The 9,949-nt window shown below is 57.1% G+C and overlaps 1 protein-coding gene and 1 non-coding gene across 2 annotated transcripts; one reads left to right on the top strand and one right to left on the bottom strand.

Annotated features, from left to right (window-relative positions):
* The first annotated feature begins 1,682 nt into the window (after positions 1–1,682).
* Positions 1,683–5,299, top strand: GPX8 (glutathione peroxidase 8 (putative)). The gene is made up of 3 exons (XM_008160127.3): positions 1,683–1,969; positions 2,546–2,807; positions 4,759–5,299. The coding sequence occupies exons 1-3, from the start codon at positions 1,769–1,771 to the stop codon at positions 4,920–4,922; spliced, it is 627 nt and encodes a 208-aa protein (XP_008158349.1). The 5' UTR covers positions 1,683–1,768; the 3' UTR covers positions 4,923–5,299.
* Positions 5,300–9,660: 4,361 nt separating this feature from the next.
* Positions 9,661–9,741, bottom strand: MIR449 (microRNA mir-449). The gene has a single exon (NR_129183.2). It is a non-coding gene; the product is annotated as a microRNA mir-449 (primary transcript).
* Positions 9,742–9,949: the final 208 nt, after the last annotated feature.

The raw sequence follows: 9,949 nt of genomic DNA on the forward strand, positions 1-9,949 counted from the left end.
TCTCCCCCTCCCCACGTGAGAGTCCGTTCTGTGGGACTCTTTCCCTCTCCCCTCGTGAGAGTCCGTTCTGTGGGACGCTTCCCTCTCCCCACATGGGAGTCTGTACTTGTTCTTCCATAAATCTCCATCTTCGCTATACTACCCTCCGTCCGTGGATTCATTCTTCGATTCCGACAGACAAAGAATCCAGGGTCCGGTCCAAAACTTGGGTATCACTAGGAAGGCCTCGGCCATTTGAAACAACAGCCCAGCGGGTGGCGCTAGGACCTGGGCGTGTAGGAGGGCGTGTAAGCCGCAGGGACCTCAGCCCCCAGGCAGCGGGAGGGATGCGAGGATGACGCAGCCTGAGGTCGCTGCTCTGCGTCCCGTCCCGCCCTCAGACACCGGCTCTCCGGCTCTCCGTGTGCATTAAAGGCCTTGTTTTCACCAGGCCGCATGTCTCCGAGCGTTGCTTGAATTCAGACAGACGGGGTTCCCACAGCAGGGTTCCAGGAACCCTGCGTGCTCAGTGACTCGGCCAGAACCCCGAGTGGAACTGTCACAGTTACGGGGGATCCGTGCCGTACACACTTCCGTTCTTTGCTGGAAACTGTGTTAGGAGACAATGCTTTTCTGTCGTAGCCACTCCTCCCAGGCCGAGAACCAGTGGTGTTGGCCTCTGACGGGGCTGAGCTGTGGGCCTCCCCTCCACGCGCCCCCTCGGAGGCAGGACCGAGGCAGAGCCGCCCTGAGGTCCAATGGGAAGGGCCTCCCGTCACCCCTTGCACCTCCCAGCACTTTCTGGGAACGCAGCCGCAGGCCCGGGGGAACAAAGCCCTCAGTTGGAGACCCAGGAGCCAGGGGTCTCAGGCAATGGGGTTCCCCCACCCCCACCCCCACCCCCTGTGGCTGCCCCTAGATGCTCAACACGGTGAGAGACCTCCCGCGGGGCAGCCAGGGGGAAAGATCAGGACCCGGCAGCTGGAGGATGCGCCGCGCAGCGGTGAGCTGGGCCGGTGCCTTCTCGGGGAATTGCCTCACCCGCTGCATCCTGCTCTCTCACCGAGCCCCATGCTTCATCGGCAGGTCGCAGCCCATCGGTGGACGTGGAACTGTCTTCAGAACGCCTGGCCCAGGGGCGTGGATGCTCCAGTGGGAAGTGACGCTCCCGGGGACCCTCGGTCATCTGCTCGATGGCAAGTTCATTTCCTACTGTCAGTCACGATCAGAAATACGAAAAGCACTGAACTGCGTGTCCTTGACGATAGAGGAGGGCTTTTTAAGCCATCGCTGTTTATCAGCGATTTATTTCTGCTCTATTCACCTGGCATTGCCTTAGCTGGGTGAGTCAGGAGTCAGGAGCCTTTCAGATGTTTTATCATCAATTCCTTGAACTCACGGAGCGTGTGTGACATCCATCACATCACACGCACGCCCTTCGGGTCCCCCCACATCCTGGGCTCTGGGTACCCAGCCCCTGAGCTAACAATTGCTGGGCGCCGCTTCCCAGGGACAAGGGCGCCATCTGCTGGGGAAATAATTTCTTCGGTGGGAGAGGGTGAGCGAGCTACCAAACCGTCCTGACTTCCAGCAGAAACTGCAGACGGCACTCCAAATGCCCGGCGCTCTCCCGCCTCCCTCCCGCCGGGGAAGGGCCGCCTGCTCCTCGGGTGGGCGGGACCAGCGCGTCTGTCCTTCCGGGTTGTCCACCGAACCGGGTTTGGGGGTTTCGTGTTTCAGCTCCTCCTCGAATGCCGTCCCGCTGAGCCCTCCCTCCCGGTCCTCCAAGATGGAGCCTCTGGCCGCGCAGCCCCTGCGCTCGGGGCCCAGGGCCAAGGCGCTGGCGGTGCTGCTGGCCCTGGCGCTGTGCGCGGGGACGCTGCTGCTGCTGCAGCTGAGGGCCCGCAGGCCCCGGGCCCGCAGCTTCTACGCGTTCGAGGTGAAGGATGCCGCGGGCAGGCCCGTGTCTCTGGAGAAGTTCAAAGGCAAAGTAAGTGCTTCTCCGGGCGGGCGGCCGCGGCTTCTCTGCTCTGCCACGTGTTCGCCCGTGTTCTGGCCCGGGGTCCGTGTTCTCAGTTCAGTGGCCGTGTACTCAGTTCAGTGGCCGTGAGCTGTCGTTTATGACGAAGTGATGTCACCAGCACATCCGCAGCCGAGCACGTCAGGGTCCTCTAGCTCGCGGGCTTCTCCTCGATAAACTCACCAGCTCAACTGTTTCCCTTAAAACGCTTTCCCGTGCGCTGCATCCACGCGTTAAGTTGTTCAGACATTAAGTTGTTCGGACGTTCCTGTACCTGGGATGTGACTGTGGAGACGTCAACAGGAGACGCATCTGTCCATGACCATCTTCCTTAAAAACAGCCTCTTGAGCAGCTGATGCCTTAGCGGGGGATGGGGGGCCCCGGGGGGGGGGGGGTGACCCGCCTGTCTTCGGGGGCATCCAGGCCGCGGTCTCCCATCCAGTTAGGATGAGGGTCCCCCGGGGGAGGCTCAGCTGCTGGCAGAGCCTCTCTGATGGCTCCTCTGCTTCACTGTCCGTTCGGCTCTTTTCTTCTTCTTCCCGGAGGTCACGCTAGTGGCCAACGTGGCCAGCGACTGCCGGCTCACCGACAGCAACTACTTGGCGCTGCAGGCGCTGCACCGCGAGTTCGGCCCCTTCCACTTCAGCGTGCTGGCCTTCCCCTGCAACCAGTTCGGGGAGGCCGAGCCCCGCCCCACCAAGGAGGTCGTGTCCTTTGCGAGAAGCACCTACGGCGTCACCTTCCCCATCTTCCACAAGATTAAGATCCTCGGACCCGAGGCCGAGCCTGCATTCCGGTTTCTTGTCGGTGAGTCTCTCCCCTCCTCCCCAGGGGAAGGGGCTCATTGCTTTCATCCCTAAAACGGGGCCGCACGCTCCTATCTCATTCGAAAAGCGTCCGGGGGACGTCCTATCAGACCATCAGAGGGCCAGAGCCTCAGCCTTTCGCACTTCCTACACGTTATGCGCCCTGAAATCAATGTTTGACGTCTTGGATGACAAAGCAGATCCATTCCACAGGGTCTATTCCTTATGATCGTTTTACTGAAAATGTTGCTTGCGAAGTGGCCACAGCTGTGTCCACGGAGTCCCCTCGTCTTTGAGTGGGGCCATCCCTGTCAGTCACACTTACGTCCGCGCTGGATTTCATGTTCCTCGAGGAGGAATAATTCTCAGTTTACCGGGGTTTTGCTAAAATTCAAAGCAGAATATAACACTTTTTTGGAGGAAGCGGTGCTGGGCTGTTGATGCAGAATCTGGGGAGCAGGTTGGGGGGCAGGAAGGCAGTGAGGGGTGGTGACTGAGGCACAGGCTTTGGCCCAGTCTGCCCAGCCCACGCCGGCCCCGCCCTTTGCTGTGTGGCTTCAGGCATGTCGCTGACCCTCTCTGTGCCTGTTTCGTTTGTACAATGCGACGGTCAGTGTGTCCACCCCTAAGGTCGTTTGGGAGAGGGGTTAACGGTGAGAGTGAAGGACGTGTCCCCTGCCTGCCCGGCCGACTCAGGACCTTCAGGTGCCGACCCCTCATCTAACGAGGCAGCCGGTCCCCGGCCGTTTCCCTGCAGGTCCCTGAGCCCCGTGTGCAGAGCGCAGCACACAGAGTGACTGCGGGCCGCACTGTATCCCCGTCCCCTGGGCGCCCTCGCTGGCTCTCCTCCCACACGAAGCAAGCATCTCCGCCTCTGAAAACTGCCTCTCCCGCCTCCTCCGTTTCTCTGCCTCCGGCTCTCCACTTCCCTCCTCACTGGCTGCCACCGGCTCTGTCACACCCTCTGACCAGGTGGCCCCGGTACCTGTGCTCCCCTCCTCCTCCCCTTCCCCCCTGCAGCGTCCCCTCCCACCCACCCTCACTCTGCTGGTCCTGGGGTTGCTCCTGAAATCCCGTGGGCTCTTCCTACTCCGCCCCTCCCCCTCCTGGGTCAGGTCTGCCTCCTGCGCCCGAAGCCTCCGATCCAGCTCCTCCTCCCAGCGGGTGTGGGTCCCACGCCCAGTCCCACCTCCCCCAGACACCGGCCTAGTCCCCTGTGGAGTACTGGACCCCGAGCTCCGGGGGGGGGGGGGGGGGTGCAGCTGTCTCTCCGGGCTGCCTGCTCCCTGGCCCTGACACCTGCTTTCGGACCTCCACTTTTCTCATCTGCAAAACAACGGGGAGAACGACGCCCCTCCCAGGGCGGCTGGAGTGCGCACACGCGGGCCGTCAGAGCACGGAGCACGCTGCCCGGCGCCCAGCAGGCGCTGGATAAATCCCAGCTGCAGTCTTCTCATGCCAGCCTATAAGAACGCGCACGAACCCAGGATGACTTAGGGGAAAAACATCCAATTTCTCACGTAAATTGAGATGCATCAGGGCATCACAATTTCTCCAGATGTGATTATATTCAATGTCTCACCATGTTCAGCTGTGTAACAGGTAACAATATGAAAGCCATCTTTAATATGAAAAGTACCCTACACAAAGGACTTGTAAAGTATCACTTATCTTTTAAAATGCTAAGAAACTGAAAGGTTTGAGCTGGTGACGAGGTAACTTTTGTTCAGATCAGCAGATCTGGATAGTCACTAGCTCCGGGCCGGCGGGGTCGCCGCCTGTGCGGGAAGCTGGCTGCCGGGCCCGCGCTGGCTCCGGGGGCGCTTTGCTTTGTTTGTGACGAGATGGCAATCCTGGACGGTGGTTCTAGCGGTCCCGTGTGCAGCTCCCCCGGAACGGAAAGTCCTGACAGAAACGAAGCCACGCTCACGCAGATGCATCTGTCGTTTCAGATTCTTCCAACAAGGAGCCGAGGTGGAACTTCTGGAAGTACCTGGTCAGCCCCGAGGGCCGCGTGGTGAGGTCCTGGCGGCCCGAGGAGCCCGTGGACGCCATCCGGCCTGAGGTGGCGGATCTGATCCGGCAGATGATCATTCGAAAGAGGGAGGACCTCTGAGAAGGCCGCGGGTCGCCGCCACGCCGTCAGAACAGAGTGTCCGTCTCCTCGCGGGCGGTGCGGCGCTGCGGGGGCTTCGTGCGGCCCTGCCCGTGGTGGACGTCCGCAGCAGGGATGGCACCCGAAGCAAACGGTGCGTCCACGGAATCCCGGGGCACGCTCAGTCCCGGGGGCCACACCGAGCCGCCAGGACCGTCCCCGCGCGTTCATGTCCTGATGCTCAGCTCGACACTCCCTCGGCCCTCCTGGACATGCCCACACCCAGACCACCGCGTGCCTGGACCGTGTGGAGCAGCTAACTGTAAATGACTGTTTAGTAAAACACAAAACCCTATCTAATAAAGAGGTGGTATGCAAATTGACCGTCACACCCTCACAAGGTGGCCGGCAGGGAAGGGCAGTTGCGGGCGATCGGGCCAGCAGAGGAGGGCAGTTAGGGGCAACTTATGACTATTTGGCCAGATGTAATAAAACATACAGGCCAGCAGGGGAGGGCAGTTGGGGGGGGACCAGGCATACAGGGGAGGGTAGTTAGGGGGGACCAGGCATACAGGGGAGGGCAGTTAGGGGCAACCGTGCCAGTAGGGGAGCAGTTAGGCGTCAATCAGGCTGGCAGGCAGAAGCAGTTAGGGGCAGGCAGGCAGGCAAGTGGTTGGGAGCCAGCAGTCCCGGATTGAGAGGGGGATGTCCGAGGGGTCCCAGATTAGAGAGGGTACAGGCTGTGCTGAGGGACACCCCCCCCCAGTGCATGAATTTCATGCACCGGGCCTCTAGTAAACATAAAGTCATACATACAGATTCAAATCCTTATATTTGGGTGTTTTTTTTTTCATTTACTGAATTTTGTTTTTTATGTACAGTTCATAGGATGCTTTATTTTTTTTAATTCTTTATTGTTGAAAGCATTACATATGTTCCCCTTTCTCCCCTATTGACCCCTTCCAGCCGCCCCGCTCCCACCCCAGGCCTTCGGCACATAGTATGTTTTATTACACCTGGCCAAATAGTCATTATAAATGACATTATCATCATAACATTTGAAAAGGCCTTCATCACTTTCAACATTTCACTATTATTTTCCAGAAGACACTCAAATTCCATAAATACAGGATTAACAGTTGGAGTCGGTCTTGACTTCTGAGTGAAAACCCCAAGTGTAAGAAAGAAGCCCTGAGTGTACGGTCACGTAACTTGAATCCTTTTCGGTTAATGTCGCTAATCTAGTCAGAGAGACTGGCCACTTGGGAAGAATTCACTGTGACATCATCTGATGGGGGACATCGTGGGAGGGAGCAACTGCAGGCGCCAGGTCCTAGCACCAGCGACCCGGCCTCCTCAGGGTCTCAGCGAACTGCTCCCAAAGTCACGCCTCTCGGCTCTGTGAGCCTCATGGTCACCGGGGAAGCGGCCACGTTGGTGAAGGTTAGTGGCTGCACCGTGAAATACTCATTTCATGAAAGAATTAAATATGAAAGCAGGAGGCCCGGCCAGCGTGGCTCAGTGGTTGAGCATTGACCTATGAACCAGGAGGTCAGGGCACATGCCCGAGTTGCGGGCTCGATCCCCAGTGTGGGATCAAACCGTGACCTCCTGGTTCATAGGTCAATGCTCAACCACTGAGCCACACTGGCCGGCTACCTTTCTTAACTGTAGCACATACAGCATATACCCAATGGTGTCTGTAGCATGTGTCCATACATGTGTGCATTTCCTAACTGTGATACATACAACAGGCACCCAGTGGAGGCTGGTAAGCGAGTTAGTGTGTCTGTGGCATGTGTCCATACATGTGCACATTTCCTAACTATGATACATACAACAGGCACCCAGTGGAGGCTGGTGAGTTAGTGTGTCTGTGGCATGTGTCCATACATGTGTGCATTTCCTAACTGTGATACATACAACAGGCACCCAGTGGAGGCTGGTAAGTGAGTTAGTGTGTCTGTGGCATGTGTCCATACATGTGCGCATTTCCTAACTGTGATACATACAACAGGCACCCAGTGGAGGCTGGTGAGTTAGTGTGTCTGTGGCATGTGTCCATACATGTGTGCATTTCCTAACTGTGATACATACAACAGGCACCCAGTGGAGGCTGGTAAGTGAGTTAGTGTGTCTGTGGCATGTGTCCATACATGTGCGCATTTCCTAACTGTGATACATACAACAGGCACCCAGTGGAGGCTGGTGAGTTAGTGTGTCTGTGGCATGTGTCCATACATGTGCACATTTCCTAACTGTGATACATACAACAGGCACCCAGTGGAGGCTGGTGAGTTAGTGTGTCTGTGGCATGTGTCCATACATGTGCGCATTTCCTAACTGTGATACATACAACAGGCGCCCAGTGGAGGCTGGTGAGTTAGTGTGTCTGTGGCATGTGTCCATACATGTGTGCATTTCCTAACTGTAATACATACAACAGGCGCCCAGTGGAGGCTGGTAAGTGAGTTAGTGTGTCTGTAGCATGTGTCCATACATGTGTGCATTTCCTAACTGTAATACATACAACAGGCGCCCAGTGGAGGCTGGTAAGTGAGTTAGTGTGTCTGTAGCATGTGTCCATACATGTGCGCATTTCCTAACTGTGATACATACAACAGGCACCCAGTGGAGGCTGGTGAGTTAGTGTGTCTGTGGCATGTGTCCATACATGTGCACATTTCCTAACTGTGATACATACAACAGGCACCCAGTGGAGGCTGGTGAGTTAGTGTGTCTGTGGCATGTGTCCATACATGTGCGCATTTCCTAACTGTGATACATACAACAGGCGCCCAGTGGAGGCTGGTGAGTTAGTGTGTCTGTGGCATGTGTCCATACATGTGTGCATTTCCTAACTGTAATACATACAACAGGCGCCCAGTGGAGGCTGGTAAGTGAGTTAGTGTGTCTGTGGCATGTGTCCATACATGTGTGCATTTCCTAACTGTGATACATACAACAGGCGCCCAGTGGAGGCTGGTGAAGGCTGAGTAGCCAGCTCTGTGGAGGAGGAGCCCAATTTGCAGCATTTGCCCGTTTCCCTGGTGCCCACGCTCCCACGTGGCCGGTTTCAACCTGCCAATCGCTTACTGACTGGCCAGCAAACGTCCTGAAAATGTAACGATTGGTTCTCACAAGCCACTCCGAGCAGCTGCAGCACACCCACAGGCTAAGAAGCCAGACTTCACAGGTCCCACAAGGCTCTCCACGGAGAGATCCGGAGCCAGAACACACGTCCTCTCCACTGCCTTCACCCGGTGCTTTACGGGGACATGCGCAGGCGCTGGGTGGGGCACCCCACGCTGGGGCCCGGGGACCTGGCGGCCTGTCCGCAGGCAGGAAAACGCCGAACCGACGGAGCAGCAAGACACAAACCCCGAAAAGCAGAGCTCTGCTCCATTTCCCTTCTGTAAGGGCACCCACTGCGTCTGAAAGCTCAGGGCCAGTGGTCCCCGCACCAACTGACGCTGTGGGCGGGGCTGTAGGGGATGCTCTGCGCCTGGTGATCCCTCAGCTGGACTTCCTCTTCGCCCCGGGATTACAGTCACCACACTCCCCCCCCTTTCCCCCAAATCTCCCCCCCCCACGCTCCCTCCCCTCCTTGCAAAGGCCACGCCTTCAGAGGGAAGCTTTTCTCTGGGGGGAGAATGAAGAGCAGCAAGGAATTAGGAGCCCTCCTGAGGGTAGTGGTGAAAAGCACAGGGGCTGCCCGAAGAGAAAACACCGGAGAAAACAATCCCCATCCGAAGGCGCCCCCCCCTCCTCCTCCCCCTCCTCCCCCTCCTCTTTCTCCCCCTTCCCTCCCCCCCCCCGTTCTTTCTCCCCCTCCCCCCCTCCCCCCCCCCCTCCCTCCTCCTTCTCCATTAAGCTACCTCCTCCTTTTCCTTCAGGGTCCCAAGCTGCCTCCCTCCCTCCCTCTCCCTCTCCCTCACAGAGAAACATTTCCTGTTGGAACTCACTTCCTCATTCTCCTCCTTACTCACCATCTCCGTCATTTCTCTTCATTTGATTCCACGTTCCCTCCTTTCTCATCATCTCAATATGGAACTGAAGAACAACTGTAAACACACATTCTCTTTATTGAGTATAAATGTTGGCATTCTATGTCTGGCTCTTTAGTTTACAAAATTAAAACACCAAGGCCAAGCCTTCTAAATTGAGTAGGTTTTATTTTTATCAACAGCTCAGTGGCTTTCTATGCACAATAACATGCTGCAACTTCACCTTTATGGAAACGGCGTCATTTGGAAGGGCTGGTTAAACGCAGAGATCCAGCAAATGGGATGATGCAGGACCGCAAAAAGAGGGGGAGGTTTTAGAGCAGCAAAATGCGTAAGAATGAAATTACAGGCGTCTGTGAACCCAGGGCTCTAGAAACGTCTAACTGTAAATAAGAGTAAAGGTTATTTCACCGATGACGTACAACAGCACCGTAGAGAGGTGATGTATTCCTCGGCTCTCACCTGGGGGAACCATCGCCCAGACCACCCGTCAGTTCTACGAACACCAGCCGCCCGCGCGCGCCCTCCACAAGCCACACCTCTGCCCACTTCCAAGTGCGAGTCTGAGATGAAGACAAAATTGAGGCCTCCCAGTATGGGAGCCCCACAGCATCACCTGGCGGGTCTGTGAGTAACCGAGTGGCTCTCTACCACATGGCTCTGCCTGTTACAATGAGTGGCTGAGCAGCAATGCTGTCGCTGCGCGCACTGCTGGCCACAGCGAGAAGCCCACACACATCGATGCTCGCGTACATGCAATGGGACAGCAGTTGCATGTTAGCTGATGTCATCCACATACCAACCAGCTAACAATACACTGCCAGCCCATCACACACAGCCCCGCCTCGGCGGGCGGCCGGAGCACGCACCCGGAGCAGGGGCTCTGCCCGCCGCCTCGGGCCGCGGCTTTCCACGGCCGGGACGTCCCTGAGGCTGAACGCCGGGTGGAACGTGGGCAGAACTTCCATCCTAACAGTCACGGTGAAGCAAACACAGAAAACGTATCCCCCACAACCGCTGCCAGAAACAAAACCCATGTTT

The sequence above is a fragment of the Eptesicus fuscus genome, chromosome 4 (genome assembly GCF_027574615.1).
Source record: "Eptesicus fuscus isolate TK198812 chromosome 4, DD_ASM_mEF_20220401, whole genome shotgun sequence".
NCBI classification, from domain to species: Eukaryota; Metazoa; Chordata; class Mammalia; order Chiroptera; family Vespertilionidae; genus Eptesicus; species Eptesicus fuscus.

Bases quoted from the DNA above. Each gene is read 5' to 3' on its own strand.
- GPX8 (XM_008160127.3), top strand. From the start codon at position 1,769: ATGGAGCCTCTGGCCGCGCAGCCCCTGCGCTCGGGGCCCAGGGCCAAG. The intron at 1,970-2,545 runs GTAAGTGCTTCT...TTCTTCCCGGAG, and splicing joins TGGAGAAGTTCAAAGGCAAA to GTCACGCTAGTGGCCAACGT. The intron at 2,808-4,758 runs GTGAGTCTCTCC...CTGTCGTTTCAG, and splicing joins TGCATTCCGGTTTCTTGTCG to ATTCTTCCAACAAGGAGCCG.